The sequence below is a fragment of the Haliotis rubra genome, unplaced genomic scaffold (genome assembly GCF_003918875.1).
Source record: "Haliotis rubra isolate DU_JTF1 unplaced genomic scaffold, ASM391887v1 Scf1654, whole genome shotgun sequence".
In the NCBI taxonomy this organism is placed as follows: Eukaryota; Metazoa; Mollusca; class Gastropoda; order Lepetellida; family Haliotidae; genus Haliotis; species Haliotis rubra.
In genome coordinates this window covers 55,971-76,649 of record NW_025765619.1, presented here as the reverse complement: position 1 = coordinate 76,649, position 20,679 = coordinate 55,971, and the positions used below count along the sequence as shown (strand labels likewise).

General features: G+C 41.0%; 1 protein-coding gene across 1 annotated transcript in view; it reads right to left on the bottom strand.

Moving 5' to 3' along the window:
* Window positions 1–20,679, bottom strand: part of LOC124272048 (short transient receptor potential channel 3-like) — a 41,421-nt gene that overhangs the window by 20,262 nt on the left and 480 nt on the right. Inside the window, exons 2-10 of the mRNA XM_046707187.1 lie at window positions 17,626–18,524; window positions 7,558–7,716; window positions 6,032–6,196; window positions 5,742–5,913; window positions 5,419–5,484; window positions 5,221–5,286; window positions 5,028–5,093; window positions 4,617–4,796; window positions 2,121–2,364 (exon numbers count right to left, since the gene is read on the bottom strand). Coding sequence (XP_046563143.1) covers window positions 2,121–2,364; window positions 4,617–4,796; window positions 5,028–5,093; window positions 5,221–5,286; window positions 5,419–5,484; window positions 5,742–5,913; window positions 6,032–6,196; window positions 7,558–7,716; window positions 17,626–18,423 — 1,916 coding nt within the window. The 5' untranslated portion in view covers window positions 18,424–18,524. The remainder of the gene's footprint in view (window positions 1–2,120; window positions 2,365–4,616; window positions 4,797–5,027; window positions 5,094–5,220; window positions 5,287–5,418; window positions 5,485–5,741; window positions 5,914–6,031; window positions 6,197–7,557; window positions 7,717–17,625; window positions 18,525–20,679) is intronic.

Here is a 20,679-nt window from a genome sequence, read left to right as displayed (position 1 = left end):
CCTCCATGTTTAACGTTTGCCATGTGAGTTGCCCAGAGGTGTTATCCGCACACGGGAGCTACACGTGTCAGCGATATTTGGTGTTCCTCTCTGTATAAACAAGCCGTGCCACATGTATGCAGCTTGTGTGTTTATACAGACAGATACAATATGTAATAGTAGAAGCAAATGCCCCATAAACGATCTCTCTGGGTTTGCATGAAACAGATTTCTGGATTGTGTCCGTGCTAAACGATTGTATTCGCCCCAACATAAAGGTTTCTGGTCGAAGTAGAAGATATCCGATTTGGCAATATTGGTTGCGTAGGCGAAGTTAAGTGGAGTCTTTCTCACAGAATATGGTAAGCACTCGGGCATGTGGTAAACACATTTTATGTTTGTCTTCATGAAATTTCACTATGTGTCTGCTGATGGACAAGCAGACGGGTCAAGGACTTGATCAACAAGTTTTGTTTTTATTTCCATGTATAGTTTCCTAAATTTTCAAGTGAACGTAATTCTGTTCATGAAAATCATCTCAGACGTTTATCACCAATTTCAACGTGATAAACGTTGATGGACAATGTATATTGGACCTGTTCTGCTCCGACACATGATATATTGGACCTTTTCCGCTCCGACACGATATATTGGACCTACTCTGTTTTGGCACATAGTATATTGTACCTACTAAGATTCGGCACATGGTATATTGGACCTATTCTGCTCCGACGCATGGTATATTGGACCTACTATGTTTCGTCACGTGGTATATTGGACCTATTCTGCTCCGCATATGATATTTTGGACCTACTATGTTTCGGCACATGGTATATTAGACCTTATATGTTTCGGCACATGGTATATTAGACCTACTATGTTTCGGCACATGGTATATTGGACCTATTCTGCTCCGACACATGGTATATTAGACCTACTATGTTTTGACACATGGTATATTGGACCTACTATGTTTCGGAACATGGTATATTAGACCTACTATGTTTCGGCACATGGTATATTGGACCTACTACGTTTCGGCACATGGTATATTGGACCTACTACGTTTCGGCACATGGTATATTGGACCTACTATGTTTCGGCACATGGTATATTGGACCTACTATGTTTTGGCACATGGTATATTGGACCTACTATGTTTTGACACATGGTATATTAGACCTACTATGTTTTGGCACATGGTATATTAGACCTTCTATGTTTTGGCACATGGTATATTGGACCTACTATGTTTTGGCACATGGTATATTAGACCTACTATGTTTTGGCACATGGTATATTGGACCTACTATGCTTCGGAACATGGTATATTGGACCTTTTCTGCTCCGCCGCATGGTATATTGGATATACTATGTTTCTTCACATGGTATATTAAACCTATTCTGCTCCGACACATGGTATATTGGACCTACTATGATTCGGCACATGGTATATTGGACCTATTCTGCTCCGACGCATGGTATATTGGACCTACAATGTTTCGGAACATGGTATATTAGACCTTATATGTTTCGGCACATGGTATATTGGACCTATTCTGCTCCGACACAGGGTATATTAGACCTACTATACTTCGGAACATGGTATATTAGACCTACTACGTTTCGGCACATGGTATATTGGACCTACTATGTTTTGACACATGGTATATTGGACCTACTATGTTTCGGTACATGGTATATTGGACCTACTATGTTTTGACACATGGTATATTGGACCTACTATGTTTTGACACATGGTATATTGGACCTACTATGTTTTGACACATGGTATATTGGACCTACTATGTTTCGGCACATGGTATATTGGACCTACTTTGTTTCGGAACATGGTATATTGGACCTACTATGTTTCGGCACATGGTATATTGGACCTTCTATGTTTCGGCACATGGTATATTGGACCTACTATGTTTCGGAACATGGTATATTGGACCTACTATGTTTTGACACATGGAATATTGGACCTACTATGTTTTGACACATGGTATATTGGACCTACAATGTTTCGGCACATGGTATATTGGACCTACTATGTTTCAGCACATGGTATATGGGACCTTTTCTGTTCAGGCACATGGTATATATGGGGCCCCGTCTAAACAGACACGGGTGCTTACTTTGAAAAATGCTTGTTCTGACTTAAGCTGTAGAGACTGGTTAGCCCACAGATGAAGGCGATCATGACGGTGAAGTAGATGAAGATGAACTTGCCCACATCCTGCAACATCCTGCCATATGAGATCTGAAGCTGGCCAAACGTCTCGCTGGCCGGGAGGATATAGGCAATTCTGGCGAAGCTCAGCACATTGGCAACGGAAAAGAGGACCTTGGACAGTATCTGAGGGTTTGGGATACTGTCATCTAAAACATAATGAACTTGATTAAAACGGGTTGTAAAATAACAAACGCCTAAACATCATGTTAAGCCTGCAAGACGGATTTTCCCGGGGTGATCAGAAGCCATCAGATTCAGGTCGAGCATGTGGCGGCCTTCAGTTTCGTCTAAATAGAAAAATACAGTATTTACTCCCACCGCCGAGTGCACTCTGTGAGAGGCGATGAGAGGAACAGGCTGACACCTGCACTGTGGTACTGATATGTGCAGCTGCCTACTGCATCGCGCATGACTAAAACCAGTCTAGAAAGGTGCAACATTTCAACATAAAAATAGTATGGTACAAATAGACAGAGAGAAGGAGGTTTCACTAGCAGTGAAGGTGGCGCGATGAAAAGGAGAGGGTAGACTGAACAGCGAATTTCAGAACTCGGTTGTACATTGTCGATTCCCGAAGAAATGTTATAAATGAGTTCAGCATTATATCCTTCTGGGGAAACCAGAATTTGGAATCGGAATTGGGTCTTTGGCGTGACGAGCAAACGCTTTAACAAATTATATTACCCATCTCTTATAGTGTATGGGACTAATTTGGAAGCGTTTAACATAATATTGAACTTGTAAAAGTGCCTTTCCCACACAAACGCTCGGCCATTAATATAGAAACACAATGATTTTCTTAAATATCAGAAAACAACCGAGCCTTAAAGGTGAATACCAACGCCAAACATTTTTTCAAGGGGTAAAAACATTTTAAAAGTCACCTTCCATGATTGAAAAGTGAACAAAAAGTTTGTAAAATCGCAAAAGAAAATACGCACTCGTATTTGCAGTTGGATCCTACTACATGTGACATGTATCCTACTAAATGTGACATGCATCCTACTACATGTGACATGTATCCTACTACATGCGACATATGTATCCTACTACATGTGACATGTATCCTACTACATGTGACATGTATCTTACTACATGTGACATGTATCCTTCTACACGGGGCGGTGGGGTAGCCTAGTGGTTAAAGCGTTGGCTCGTCACGCCGAAGACTCGGGTTCGATTCCCCACATGGGCACAATGTGTTAAGCCCATTTCTGGTGTCCCCCGCCGTGATATTGCTGGAATATTGCTAAAAGCGGCGTAAAATTAAACTCAGTCAGTCAGTGTATCCTTCTACATGTAACATGTATCAGGACGTTTGGCTGGGCTGATTTCGTAATAAACAAATATTTATGTTTTTTAATAAAGATTATTCATTTGTCGGATAGGTGCACATTTAGAACGCATTGCAGGTTTTAATCATTTTATGCCATTTAGCAGCTTGTAAAGCCCGCGCGTAGCGAAACGGGGAATTACGTGACGTCATTAGGAAGCCTATTGACACCGGTGAATCCTGTGAATCTCCTGAATAAATCTGCCTATTATTTGGCAAACGGAAGAAATGGTGGCTCTTTCCATTGTTTCGTGACGCCATGCATCCCCAACACAATACACCATCTTATCATTTGTGAAAACAAAGACAGTAAGAAGCGGTTTACATTACTCTAGCGCTTGGTGTTAGGCGATATGGCCGACTTCAGTCACATATGACGTCACGAGTGAAAAGGTCACGTGAGGTGTCAGCGGAATATGCATAATGGCCGAAGGTGAGATGACAAAAACTGTTTTCGCGATTAAAATATAAATAAAAATACCTTGCATGAAAAATTGATGAAAATGTTTCTGATGAGTTTATATTTCACCCAGTCATTTAATGAAATGTTCTAGTATTTTCCTTTAAGTAATTATTATTTGCCTTAAGTAGCGCTTACCACCATTCCAGTTATATGACGGCGGTTTGTAAGCAATCGAAACTGTTCATCGCCTCTTACCGACAAGCATGAATAGCTGAAGATCAAAGCTACGCCTTTACCGTATTAGTGTCAGTCTGTGTCAGTTTCCATTGAGGGGTTCAACAAAAACTGATAATATTACAAAAATGTCGTCACCTTTACAGACTGGTTCATACTGCTCAAACACTTGACCAATATGACTCTGGAGCAAAATATCGTCTTATCTATAATTCAGTTCCTATTTGTTCTTAAACGTCAACTTGTTGTCAAATTAATACAACGTGTATAGGCACTGAATGATATCGAATAATATAGATAATCTTACCTTCACGCCATTTGAAACTATATCTATCAATTTTATATTTGACACAAAACGTTTTATTTGATTTGATAGAATTGGTATTGTGTTATATTTTGCAAGAAGTTGACAACATGTGCTCACCTACCCTCGCTTGTTATCAGACCGGTGGTGTGAATGTCTCTGGCCTTCGTGTAGATAACCCCCTCTATCGCATACGAGGCCGTGTACAGAGCCAACATCATGATGTCCATGTAGTTCCATATCTGGGAGAAGTATTCTCTCACACCTTCCTCCCACAGCTGTTTACACTCCGCCCAGAACATGCCTGTATATAACAGAGTGCATGGCTATTATATACAGATCTGGGAGAAGTATTCTCTCACACCTTCCTCCCACAGCTGTTTACACTCCACCCAGAACATGCCTGTATATATCAGAGAGCATAGTTATCATATACAGATCTGGGAGAAGTATTCTCTCACACTTTCCTCCCACAGCTGTTTACGCTCCACCCAGAACATGCCTGTATATAACAGAGTGCATGGCTATTATATACAGATCTGGAAGAAGTATTCTCTCACACCTTCCTCCCACAGCTGTTTACACTCCGCCCAGAACATGCCTGTATATAACAGAGTGCATGGTTACCATATACAGATCTGGGAGAACTCTCACACCTTCTTCCCACAGCTGTTTACACTCCACCCAGAACATGCCTGTATATATCAGAGCGCATAGTTATCATATACAGATCTGGGAGAAGTATTCTCTCACACCTTCCTCCCACAGCTGTTTACACTCCGCCCAGAACATGCCTGTATATAACAGAGTGCATGGTTACCATATACAGATCTGGGAGAAGTATTCTCTCACACCTTCTTCCCACAGCTGTTTACACTCCACCCAGAACATGCCTGTATATATCAGAGCGCATAGTTATCATATACAGATCTGGGAGAAGTATTCTCTCACACCTTCCTCCCACAGCTGTTTACACTCCGCCCAGAACATGCCTGTATATAACAGAGTGCATGGCTATTATATACAGATCTGGGAGAAGTATTCTCTCACACCTTCCTCCCACAGCTGTTTACACTCCACCCAGAACATGCCTGTATATATCAGAGAGCATAGTTATCATATACAGATCTGGGAGAAGTATTCTCTCACACCTTCCTCCCACAGCTGTTAACACTAGTTGTAGTAGTAGTAGTAGTAGTAGTAGTAGTAGTAGTAGTAGTAGTAGTAGTGAGCTTGTGTCACATCGTACCTAATACATAGAACATGATGAGGCTGTTGACGGTACCCTTTGTCCCTTCAAACAAGTCGACATGGTCAGAAGACTCAAGTGTGGTGGCCACGAACAGCAGGATGAGGAACGCCGTGTAAGAACAGATATAGTTCATGAACTTCATGAAAGGGCTCCGCAATACCTCACCAATCTGAAACACCCTGATATAGATCACCATTCCAAGAAAAATGTCATAGAACAAAACATTGTATTCACAGGACATTTTGCTGAAAAAGGCTACCCTCTGACCGAGGTTGCTGAGGGGGTACCTTGGAGTAGGGCAGGAATACGTAGACGATGGCTGTGACAGGTATGAACATGATTCCAAGCGGTGCCAGGAACAGCTTCATCATGACCGGCTGATGCTGGAACCACGGCACGCCAGTGTACCACATGCTCATCAGATGCTCCTGCGAACTGGCGTGTGCAATGAACTACAAATACAACACATGATCATAGTTTACAGAAACCAGTTGATTCTGTTGAAACAGCATGTTATCTGTCATTGCTTGTCTCAATGTTTGGTCTGTGTATATTTTGTTTCTATGGTCATTATCTAAGTTAGAAATTCTGTTCGTACATTTCAGTGGAAGAGAATGGAAATTTAAAAATGGCATGGCTTCCATCGCATTTGCGATGGCGGAAGCTACAATACCTTATTACCACAGCTTTCAGTGACCGCAAATATTCTGCAATAATATCACTGTGAAGCTCTCTGAAAATCCTGTGGTGTCTTAACTGTAGGATGAACACTAGTATTTGCAGTGCCATTCAGGGTTGTCTTAACTGTAGGACGAACACTAGTACTTGCAGTGCCACTCAGGGTTGTCTTAACTGTAGAATGAACACTAGTATTTGCAGTGCCACTCAGGGTTGTCTTAACTGTAGGATGAACACTAGTACTTGCAGTGCCACTCAGGGTTGTCTTAACTGTAGGATGAACACTAGTACTTGCAGTGCAACTCAGGGTTGTCTTAACTGTAGGATGAACACTAGTACTTGCAGTGCCACTCAGGGTTGTCTTAACTGTAGGATGAACACTAGTACTTGCAGTGCCACTCAGGGTTGTCTTAACTGTAGGATGAACACTAGTATTTGCAGTGCCACTCAGGTTTGTCTTAATTGTAGGATGAACAATAGTATTTGCAGTGCCACGCAGTTGGCAGCGCAAATATTCTGCAGGTTTGTCGCATGTATCCTTTTGTTAAAACGACGTCCCGTAGGATACTTGTAGGTTAAAGACAAGCATCCTTCTGTACAACCCATATATACCTTTGCAAAAAAATGGGCGAAAAGTGGGAATATGATTCTATCGTCTTTGGCAAATGTATATCAATATTGAAGCAGCTTATGTGACAAAGACATGATTGTAATATTGTCCTGTATGGTCGTGTTCTTCTGTTCTGGCCTCCACGAGTACAGCCTTCCTTATCCTGCATGCAACACTTTAACCCCATACGCCTAAACTAACGGGTACATACATGTACATTCTTTTAACAATAGTTCAGTGAAATGCGTTTGAGTTGAGTGTTGTAACAATAATCTATCGCTACCGAGGACCCTTCTGATGCTGGTGGTGGTGATTTTGTCATCTCAACGAAACCAACATGACAGATTGGACAAAAGCATAAAAACATTTTAGATTCTTATTGTATATTTCAACTTCTCCAGCAAATATATGATGTTGAAGAAAAGAGTGAAATACGAATGTGGACAAACTACTTGCTGTTGGCGAACTGTACTATAGGAAAAGTACACAATAGTTTGTAAACAAATTATGCGAAATATTATCTACCTTCTTCTGTTCGTATTTGATGGCCTTTTTTATTCTTGAGAGATCTCGCACATTAGATCCCCCGTGAAGGGCTGCCATGACTTCCTCGTTAGACCTACACAGATCCAGAAGCTCCACCGCATACCTCTTGCATTGTTCACTCAGGGCCTTGTACTCGTTCTGTGAAAACATTGCTCAAATATAAAACGGGAATAGGCTGCTTGTACCTCCTGCTCCAATGTATATTCTACTATGAAACTGGATAATACTTGAGTATGTTTCGTCAAATAATATCGCAATCGGGTACCTAATTCAGTTAAATACCTCACAGTAAACGTGTCTTTCCACCTCAACTCCTGCGTATGAAAACAACGATCCATCGTTGCCGATAACCCATTTGAACTATATACGATCGATATAAAACAGATTATCAAACATGGCGAAATCGGGTTTATCACCACGCGTACGATTATGTAAAACACGCATTAACATCTGTCAGAGCCAAGCAAACATCGGTAACAAAATGTGCACTGGCTCAGACTATCTGAAACTCTCCAGCTGAAAACAGCGGTATAACGCCATACCTCAGCCTCAGTTCCACCAGTAGCACATGCAACAAACTACTCAACATAATTACAGATCGAGAGTGTCCTCTGGGTCACTGTGATACATCTGATAAAACCGTATGTAAAGATATCACCAGTTGGTAACGTGCAACCATATAGCGATTGTCTGTGGAGAGAAACGTTCCCCTAAAGTATGTTACTGAGGGGTTGTTTAAACCAACTTGTACGCTAGAACATCTCTAGCATTGGAGATAACGACTCCACTGTTGGGGTTGTTTAAAACAAACTTGTACGCTAGAACATCTGTACCATTGGAGATAACGACTCCACTGTTGGGGCTGTTTAAAACCAACTTGTACGCTAGAACATCTCTACCATTGGAGATAACGACTCCACTGTTGGGGTTGTTTAAACCAACCAAACATCTCTACCATTGGAGATAACGACTCCACTGTTGGGGTTGTTTAAACCAACTTGTTAGAACATCTCTAGCATTGGAGATAACGACTCCACTGTTGGGGTTGTCTAAACCAACTTGTACGCTAGAACATCTCTAGCATTGGAGATAACGACTCCACTGTTGGGGTTGTTTAAAACAAACTTGTACGCTAGAACATCTCTACCATTGGAGATAACGACTCCACTGTTGGGGTTGTTTAAAACCAACTTGTACGCTAGAACATCTCTAGCATTGGAGATAACGACTCCACTGTTGGGGTTGTTTAAACCAACTTGTACGCTAGAACATCTCTACCATTGGAGATAACGGCTCCACTGTTGGGATTGTTTAAACCAACTTGTACGCTAGAACATCTCTAGCATTGGAGATAACGACTCCACTGTTGGGGTTGTTTAAAACCAACTTGTACGCTAGAACATCTCTACCATTGGAGATAACGACTCCACTGTTGGGGCTGTTTAAAACCAACTTGTACGCTAGAACATCTCTAGCATTGGAGATAACGACTCCACTGTTGGGGTTGTTTAAACCAACTTGTACGCTAGAACATCTCTAGCATTGGAGATAACGACTCCACTGTTGGGGTTGTTTAAAACAAACTTGTACGCTAGAACATCTGTACCATTGGAGATAACGACTCCACTGTTGGGGCTGTTTAAAACCAACTTGTACGCTAGAACATCTCTACCATTGGAGATAACGACTCCACTGTTGGGCATGTTTAAACCAACATGTACGCTAGAACATCTCTAGCATTGGAGATAACGACTCCACTGTTGGGGTTGTTTAAACCAACTTGTACGCTAGAACATCTCTAGCATTGGAGATAACGACTCCACTGTTGGGGTTGTTTAAAACAAACTTGTACGCTAGAACATCTCTACCATTGGAGATAACGACTCCACTGTTTGGGTTGTTTAAAACCAACTTGTACGCTAGAACATCTCTACCGTTGGAGATAACGACTCCACTGTTGGGGCTGTTTAAAACCAACTTGTACGCTAGAACATCTCTACCATTGGAGATAACGACTCCACTGTTGGGATTGTTTAAAACCAACTTGTACGCTAGAACATCTCTAGCATTGGAGATAACGACTCCACTGTTGGGGTTGTTTAAAACCAACTTGTACGCTAGACCATCTCTACCATTGGAGATAACGACTCCACTGTTGGTTTTTTTTAAACCAACTTGTACGCTAGAACATCTCTACCATTGGAGATAACGACTCCACTGTTGGGATTGTTTAAAACCAACTTGTACGCTAGAACATCTCTACCAATGGAGATAACGACTCCACTGTTGCATGTAACGACATCATGAACTAATAATATAAGCATCTTGATAACAGTGTAAGAATCTGGATTGTAATTCCAATAAATGCAAAGATGTATGATTTCTTATTTATTCACTGATTTCTGCGATGCCAACCATCATGTTAACTGGTACATCAGAGTAACTTCAAAATAACTACAACTAATTACCTATTTGATAACTAAAAGAATAGTTCAGCGATTGGAATATTATCGCTTATTGATTATCGAGATATTACTTGGTTGGTTCCAAGTATTGTAAATATGCAACAGAATAGTTCAGCGATCAATATAAATGGATGACTATTACTTCAAATCGTATTTTGAAAAACACATTATGTTGAAATAGTCAAGAATAATGGTATTTAATCTTGAACTGAATATGTGTTATGTTTGCTGCCACACGATGCAAGACTTATTTTATTGGAGTAGTTAGGCTCATAGTTTATATCTTAATGACTAGTGCATCTATTTTGCAACAGTAGCAAAATAATATCCAGTTTCCATTCAAAATTCAAGCCCAGGGCACCCACTCCTGTCACCACAAAAGTATCGAAACAACTGGCACATCCAAATTCCATGTTTCATTTCAAACAATGATCCCCAGAAGAGATGGAACAATTATTTAACGAAATGAAAAATGAATAATTGAAGCTGACCACAATGTAGTATATATACGTAAATGCTTTTATTCACTAGGTTTCGACATAAATCAAATATAAAAACATTACAGTTGTTTAATTATATTTAATTTTATTGAGTTTTATATAGTTCTTATTTGTGTCAACACCTCCGGTGCCTTTAAACGATGTTCTGAAGATGCAATAAAGCAAATCGGAACCTGTCTGACATTCTTCCAACAACGTCATCCAGGGTTCGAGAGAAAAGTTAATTACTGATAGAAAGTATGAGAAACCGGCCCTACCATCAGATAGTTATGTGCATTGATTCCTATCTGAGCCCGCTGTACATGCAGTTCGAAACACAGACGTGAGGGCCTACATGTGGGTTTCAGTTGGACGGTCTTTGGTTAACTACACGGAAACAGATCTGAACATAAATCGGCAACCTCGTGTGTAGTTATGAAGTGTTGCACATGCTGCTGGCGACTATATTCAGTGCATGTTAACTTTCCATGACATTCTTGTTCTCCTACTCAGACACAAAGTTAGTAAGTTCAAAGGGGCAACTCCACACCCCTTTCCCACCCCTAAATAAGCATATTTTCGTTTCGTTGAGTGTTTATTTCAGTAAGAAGTTATAACATATAACTTTAATTATTATGTAAGCATATTTGTCCGGCTACCTGATTGCTCTAGAGGCGGACACGTGACCGTCGACAGAAAAGCATATTGTCTCCAAACCAAGTCCGACCAAAAGTCATATTGACCTGAGTTACTAAAAGCTGATTTTGACGTCAAGCTCTGACGTCATTCTGTTGTTTATATGTCACAGTATTGTTGACATAACGTTATTGGTTTGTAGCGAAAATATGGTTACTTTTCTTGACTAAATGGACATGTTTGGGTTTTTAGAAGCTTTTTTTCGGTAATTACATAGCAACATGCTCGTCCTCGGTCAATATGTCTTTTCGCAGGTCCATAAAAACAGGTTTTGACCTCATCACCAGTCTATAATTGTATATTAAAGTTTGCATTTGTCCAATCAGGTATATGACCTAACACTACTTACAATTGTTCCTGACAACATTAACGTCTTTGAGTGGCATTTCAGAAGTTTGGAAGTACAATATTGAACAAGCTTTATGGATAACAACTTCTTTTATTTCGTGAGTGTGACGTTTCGAAACAGATTAATTTACCGTTTAGAGTTTGACCTACAACAGTAGTTAATGCTCTGACTTAGTTTTCTTGGCAAACACGTGCATTTTAAAGCACCAGTTATTGATCAATCACAGTGATCTCTTGCGACTTTTAGCATTTCTTCGTTCGTATAACCTACCTGCCCCATGTTTTATAAGACAAGATATTTCATCCACCCGATGTATAGAATACATTTTCGACCCCGCGACCCCCGCATTCTCGCTTGTTTTTAAAAATATTTACATGTTTTTTAAAAGATCATTTGCAAGTGTTTGAACTGTGGTGCTTTTAAACCAATTTGAATTACATGTAACGGTCTTCACATCAGTTGGGTAGAATGTGATATGTCTGAACAGCTGATTTCAACTAGCTTCCAGTAGTATACGAAGTTGTTGTGATATATTTAGAAACCCACCTGTAGACGGTGGAAACGGAATTACTAAAATATAGACACTGTAATATAGGGTGTCGGTTTATATACTTCTGAACTGATAGTCTATACCATTGTTACAACATTTCATATTTGGTTAACACAAGGCTCGCTAACTTACATAGATCTGTTGGTTTGTGAAAGATCAAGGTATCAAGTTTGATCTGAACCCTGAGTAATTTACTTACCTAAAATGTTAGCGAATATTTATAGTTTCTAGTTTCCCTATAAAGGAATCGTGAACAATACATCTGTATGCACCCGTGAAGATCCAGGTTACAATTGGTCAAGAAGCGACTAACGGGATCGGATGATCAGGCTCGCTGACTTTGTTAACACATGTTATCGTATCTCAGTTGCGTAGATCGATGCTCATCCTGTTAATCACTGGATTATCTGGTCCAGACTCGAATAATGACAGGCCACTGCCATATATACTAGGCACATAAAGAAACTGTGCATTGTCAAAATATTATCCCAGTTGATAAGTACGATAACAATGTCAAAGGTACATATAAACTTTAATGGAGGGATCATGAGACCATAACAAGTCGGGAGAATTTCAATTGAAAAGTCAATCACAAGCAGGAGTCCACAAGCAGGACAGGGGTCAAACGACCATGTCACAAGCTCAATAACGGGTATGTCCACCATCGGCATTGAGAACAGCAGTGCATCGACGACGCATAGAGCCTATCAAACGTGCAAGGAAGGCTTGTGGGATGTCACACCAGATCCTCTCAAGTTCTGTGGCAAGGTCAAGGACGTTATCTGGCGGATGAGAAAGACGGCGTAGACGTCGATCCATCTCGTCCCAAACATGCTCTATCGGGGAGACATCCGGTGAATTTGCAGGCCAAGGCAGTAAGTCAACGTTGTGGTGTTGCAAGAAATCCATAGCAACCCTTGCCGTATGAGGGCGGGCATTGTCCTGTTGGAATGTTAACCCAGGGCCATGACGTTGCAGAAAAAGGAATTGCCACAGGTCGAAGAATCTGATCCCTGTAGCCCACACCAGTTAAATTGCCCTGAACAATCACCAAAGGAGTTCTTTGGCGTGCTGTTATTACACCCCAAATCATCACGGAACCACCACCAAAGCGATTCCTCTCCAAGACACAGGCCTGTGCATAACGTTCTCCCACGCGTCTATAGGCACGTTGACGTCCATCACTATGGGAAATGTTAAACCTGGACTCATCTGTAAAAACAACATTTCTCCACCAAAACAAGGGTCTGCGGACATGATTTCGGCACCACATTCGGCGAGCTTGTCGATGACGTTGTGTCAGGATAGGCCGTATGGCGGGACGTCGTGGTCTGATCCCGTGATGACGTAAACGTTGTCGAACTGTGTTGGGGTGGATACGGCGAAGTCCTGGGATGGTTCGGGCAGTCATCACTGCAGTCTGAAACCTGTGGCGAAGATGGGTCACCCTTATCCATCTGTCCTGTCTTGGCGTTGCTACACGTGGACGTCCAGAACGTGGCCGATCGATGACGTCATTTGTGTTCTGGTAGCGTCTCACCAGTGCAGAAATGGTGTTCCGGTGGCAGTGGAAATGTGCAGCCACTTGTCGTTGAGACATTCCCCCACGGACCATCCCAATGGCCTCATGACGTTGTGCAGACGTGAGGCTTGGCATGCTATGCGTTTCAATAGCCGTTTAATTTTTTGAACGATCGCAAGGGCAGGGGTTGAGCTTTCGAAAGAGGCGGTATTGTGTGGCATTCATTTGCTCTGTTTCTCTTACCCGGAATGCACGTGCAACAACGTATTGCACGTCTTAAGGACGAACCCACTGACGTCACGGAACGTGGCACGTGCATGCATGTTGGATACATGTCACTAATCTCTGAGTTTATATCCTTATGTGTCTACAGAGGTTTGATAAATTTAGATTTTAATTTTTTTGTATGCACAGTTTCTTTATGTGCCTAGTATAGCTGGAATATTGCTGAGTGTGGTGTTAAGCAACGAACAAACATCTTTATACCATACCCAACCTAAACAATCACTACTGTAGTTCAGGACATCAACCTTTTCCAGGGTTTACGGTTTAAGATTGTGTAAACCAGATGGAGGTAAGATATGATTAGTTAACTGTTTTTGAAGGTTATTCATGAGATCGGTACTACGTCACCAACTTGTGTCGGTGTTGTTACAGTGCAAGAAATGTCAAATAGTATACTTTAGGTTGTTTATATACTCTCCCAAAAAAGAAACGCATATAGGAATTTCAACTGTATTTTTATGTTTATTTTGAAACATCTTGTAGGCTTTATGAGTCAATGAAATATAGCGAAATACACACTGGGAATGCAGACTTATTCATCTTTGACACCAACTCGAAGAAGGTCAGTTTGAGTGTCACATGGAGACGTGTGGTGGCGCTGAAGTCAATACTTTGATGTACCCGGATGTAGCGATCCTGCGCCGCAGTGGTCGCTCGAGGTCGCCCACTACGAGGGGCATCTGCCAAATTCTGCCGGCGATATCTCTCCCAGACCCGTGAAATGGTGCTTTGGTGAACATTCATGCGTCGGGCAACTGCACGTTGAGACTGGCCAGCTTCAAGCAAACCAATGGCGATATGACGGTTGGCTTCACTTAGACGTGGCATTTTGCGTTCGTCAACAATATTCCAAATACAGTGAATAATCGACAGACAGCAATCAACCTTTTATACCCATCATTGAAACTATCTGATCTCCAACTTTCACGTGCATTGCATGTGAATTGTGTATTCTGTGACACTACTCGCCGAAATTGAAAATCATGCTGTTCAATACGGGTATTTTACGGATGGTGCGTTTTGTTGTGATGTTTCAAAACATAAACACCATAGGACTCATAAACAGAGAAAAAACTTTTGTAAAATGAATCACGTTTTAATTCATTGCTACATGAAATTGCAATTTTCATGATGCGTTCCTTTTTGGGGAGAGTATATTTTCAACTTCTGAAATTCAAACATGGAAGACGGTCTTAAGTTGCATCAATGCCCTTTCCCCTGCGTTCCCCATCTGTTTGTGGGACTGTCGATATAACCGAAAATATAATAACTCTTAAAATATAGTGTATACTCGGAAATACATAAATATTCAAATATTGTAATAATGTATTGGATTTAAGTAATAGTTGCATCATAGTGATGAACGAACTGGGAACACATTGCAAATAGTAGTTAAGTATGACAGTAGATGTTATGATCTTGAAGGACGATAGGGGTAAGATGGGCAATTTCAACGTTTGACGTTTATAAACCAGTAGACGGGGCACACTGCATATGGGTCTCCTATTGGAATTTTCAAGGACCCACTCCCCTTGCAGCGCCTTACCAAGTTCAGTCAACGTCTGCAATAACTGCTGGCATGACATCTACAGATACTCTGCTGCTGGAAGAGAGCACTGACGATTGGGGCACAGTGAGCACGGCTGTCGTCATCCTCAAGGACAACTCACGCCTAGCAAACAACACATCTAATGGTGTCTCTGTACTGCCCACTGACCCTGTATTGCACTTTGTTCAGTCATAGTGATGCATTTTGTTGAAACAAACTATGGCTCATCTGGCCTAAGTTTTATCAAAACACTAACCCTAGTCAGCCAAATCCCACTCTGGCTATCTGAGAGACCTGTTTTGACAGAATCTGGCTAAGTCAGAGGACACCGTAGTGATACCACTCCACGCCATAACCGATACACTGCCCAAACACATGAGCCTACGTTTTACAGACACCTGTCTACAAATGTTATTGCACTGGATATGTGTTGGTAACACAAATCTTCGTCAAAATGCTTAGTATATATTTTGCGGATTTGAATTAATTTTGCTTATTATGTACTTTCATATAATTAATGACCCCTTACTTTAAAATGTCTTGGTTAAAATAGGTGTAACTTCCTTGGCATGGTCGAGACATTTTCTTCATTTTATCCGAAACTATGCAATCTGAAACTTTGCAATGATCAAAATTTCAATTGCACAAAGGTCAGTGTAACAACACAAAGCATGAACAAACATATGTAAGGCTACTCTCACACATACTGATATTATTTGCTAAACTGGCATGAGATCTCCTACATCGGAGAATCTCTCATCTTGCAGTGATATCCTCAGATTACCATCCCCATGGCTGTGAAGAAACGTGTGGTCGAACATGGTACATGTAAGAATCCTACATACGAATATCACTCACCTTTTAATTAATCCAGTCCGCTACAATCATTCGACATAATGGTTCTAAATGAGTAGTAACAACATGGAGATTTTCACTGATCCATTCATATCATTTTCACAGCTATATTTTCCTTTACATCAAAAGGATAGCCAACACTGATTGTAAGGTATGTGGTATATATTCAGAGACCTATAAACGTCTTTTGTTTGGTCTTACAGGGTAGGTACCAACCTTCAACAATCGTGTATCATTGATCATGTAACCCTACGTGATGCGTAACAACCTGATACAATGCTGCTTCATATTACTGTATTTATCAAATCGAAGGAGAAATTGCCTTCGGTATCTACGTTGGAGAATGAGATAAATGCTCATTTTATTGATTATGAACCGCAATATATATTAAGATATGAGGTAAATATTAATTCATTGACAATGATATTTCTATTATACAGAATTTATTTGGACATATGGTATACATTGGTGGCTGCGTTGCATTTCACAACACTGTTGTGGTTTGACACTAATATATTACGCGTGGCATCCGTAAAGGGCCTGGAAAGTTCGGCAGTGAACCGCTTCCAGGGTTACTCCTCATCTAGACTGCCAGTTGTCCAAGTTACATGTTCCTGAGAGCTTCAGTGGCCGAGTGGGTTAGATGGCTGACTTTGTGTTCTGGAATTAGGTGCCTGACTCTGAGAGTGTGGGTTCGAGTCCCGGACGGGAACGTAATGAAAGTAAAACAATCTGTACATTACTGAGAAAGTGTAATCCCAAATCTAACATGACTTAAATTTGAATGTCCTACTTTGGAGGACCTCCTTTTTAGCCTTGTGGATTTGAACATAATCAATTGCTATAACTGATGAAGGATTTGGTAGAGAGTTGCCGTTACCGCATCTCATTGCTCTGAACTTCAAAACTTACTTCTCCTTGGTCATTATTAATATCAAGATTGCCAATTGAGAGAGTGTTAATTTTCAAAAAAGTTCATTGGTGCTGTGCCTCTGTGACTGGACATTTACAAAATATTTCTGATTAGCGTGAAAGGTTTTAGTGGCGGAAGATATGGTCAAACGACTCGGCATGCCCCACATGCATGGGTCATGCTATCTTCAAATATACTAGTAATCTGGATATGTGAAATGAACATACTAGACTATTCCCATTTAACATAGCTTAACACACAAATATCATTTCTGTGATGTGTGTACATTACGTACTTTGCTTATTACATGCTGCGGCTGATCGACAATATTAACTGTAGAAACTACTGAGTGCAGGTGAAGCAACATTCACTTACTTAACTCACCTTGTACTCCTTCTCCGTCTCCGCCAGGATCTGCAGTGACCGACTGAGTTCAAAGGCTGTCCCTATAGGGTCATCACTAGACAGAGACAAGTAGGCTGAGCTCCCTAGACCAGTGTAGGCATTCAGTCGTGACCGGGAGTGGACAAAACGGTCAAATGTTTTATGGTTAGTGCACTCTGTACAGAGACAGAAGTAATGGTGGGGTGTTTGAATGGTAAATCCTTTCTGAATCAACATGTGTACAATGTCAAAGTTGTTACACTGGGCAGCTAACACAATAGGAGTAATATCTGGTGCGAAGCTGGAACTACTTTCTTCTTGATCATAGAAACCATGCTGAAATTCCAACTCCATCCGAGCTCGCTTGTCCGAGTAGATTGGATGTGCCAGAAACATGTCGCACACTTTCACATTCTCAGTTTTGATTGCATGGAGAAGTCCTTCTTCAACCACATCAAGGCTACATTTGTCCAGAAGGAACTGTATGGCTTCATAATGCTCACCAAGAACAGCCAACTGAAGAGCTGTGCGGCCAAGGTAGTCACGACAGTTCAGGTTCAGGGAACCATTTTCTCGGATACACAGCTGAATTTGCTCTAGGTTGCCTGTTTCAGCTCCTGTGAGAAAGCGACGTTCTGTATCGGTGAGGGGTACGTCGCCGAAGATGCCCCTAGCGACAAAGTCTTCGTGTGTGGCTCCGCCTTTCGTCTGTGTCTGGTCTTTGCTCTTTTGGTCCCTCTTGTCAGACGACAGCTTCCGGCTAACCGATGCTTTACGTGACAAAGATTGACGACTCATTGGTGAAGCTGTTCTTTAGCCGACGGTGTTGCCCTTCTGTGCACTGGTATCGATAAACAGTCGATGATGCAAGAGGGCATCCAGAATTACACTTTATTCATCTGCAAAAAAAGAGTTTTACACCAATTCACTAAAGTGTGTGAGTATGCAGAAATGTACAAATATGACAATATTCTGTCAGTCGCCATACATTGTTAAGCTATTGAGATGCGATTCAACGGTTTCAAATACGTGTGTTGACACTTGTGTACTAGTGAAGGAGGTGGGCAGAATTTACAGTTTTCCGGGACATTATTGAGAAAATGTTGGTTTCCTAATATTGATAATAGAATATCAAAATAGGTGTTACATATTATGTAGTAAGGTACTCAGTATGGGAGCCAACTCTTGCATGCTTAAGAATGAACCTTACTACATTAAGACTTATCAGACGGCTCCCTATGCTGACATGGACGTAGGGGAAAATTGAAAAACGTTGAGAATATCAGAAAAGAGATGATTAATAGAAGAAGCCCCCGGCTATGTAATGAAACACTAAGACAAGAATTACAAATACTTAACTGGGTGAAAAAGCGCGGAATTCTCTTCACCATTGATGAAAGATGCACAAAAAGAGACGTTTAAACTGGTGTAGGGTTCACGAAGATCAAGTTTGGGATATCATTCACGTTGAGTGACGCCGTTGTGTATTTCCACTAGAAATTTGACGAAGGAACGATATGATGACATCTTAAATGATCACCTCCTTCCAACGGCCCGAACACTGTATGAAGATAATTGGATTTTCCAGCATGATAACGACCCAAAACACACTGCGGGCTACACAAAACGGTGGTTGTCGGACGAAAATGTTCAAGTTTTAGACTGGCCCAGCTACAGCCCAGATCTTAACCCTATTGAGAAAGTGTGGGGACTAATGAAGGACGGAATAAACCAAAAAGGGCTTAGAAATATTAAGGATATGAGGAAAGAAGTGGCCGAATACTGGGAGACACTATCACACGATTTCCTACAAACTTTGATCGGTAGTGTACCTAGGCTCATTCAGTCGTGTATTGCAGGGCAAGGGGGTCTCACAAAGTAATGAAAAGACACTTAGACTGTAAGGGAATCGTATCTCAACATATTCATTGAAGTAAACCTTCTATAGTTTATATACATATATTAGACATTTGCAGAAAGAACTTTCTCAATAATTGTTGTGGCACGTGGTCTTGTGCACAGAGCTCAGGTGACGAATCAGTTGAAGTTAAGCAACGTCGAGCTCGGACAGACCTTGGATGGGTGACCGTATTTGGCAAATTGACTCCTGAGAGTTTCTAGGACTTCAGTCCTGCCTGGTCTCACCTTAGGCAAGTAAGTTTGTTCAAATTGCCTCTGTTCACCCAGCAGAAAATGGGTACCCGGTTGGATAAAGTCATGTGACTATAACCTGTGACTATAATTTCTGTGAATACTATAAGTGTTGCGGAGCGCTTTGAAATAGACTTTCGTCCTGGAAGACCTGTCGCGTAACGGACATCTAAATTGACAGTACTAGTATTGACTATTGACTTTCCTATACATCTCAAGGAAGTGCACACAATACATGTGCATTAGGTCATTGTTAGTACGTGCCATAATGCAACATCACATTGTTTCAGCTGTTTTGTATGTTTTGATGAAAACATACAATGGAGTATTAAGATAACATTTAAACATCCCTTTCTCATCGTGCTTGTTCTGTCAAGCCCATTACGAACGCGTAAACACAGGGCTACACAGGATGAACATATCTCTTTATGATTAAGTCATGCAAATGTGGAATATGTTACATTTACGTTCCAATAAATAGAAATGTTTAGATCAGAATCAGTATCTGGGTCTTTCTTTCCAGAGCACGAACAAATGAAACGAACTCAAAACGAACATTAGTCAGTTAAATGACGGGGCGTTCCAAAGACATGCAGCCTTTTCATAAGTCTTTCATTTACAACATTTCTTCAGGTGTCTGCATATGAGATAGCGGTGGTCTAATCCCTAACTCTGAACGCTAAATGATGTTATGAGGTCGCTGTCTAGACGTTGAACATAGGAATTCTAAAGGCCCTTCTACTCGCCACCCCCTTAATGCACCTGTGTTTTGCTACTTGAGAGAAGTACCTCTTGACTTGTTATGGTTACACACCTGAAAACTATAAATATAAATACACTTGCCGCGTTTAGATCGGCGTAGTTTCAAGTGGGATAGTAGGTGGAATATATTATATTTGATGA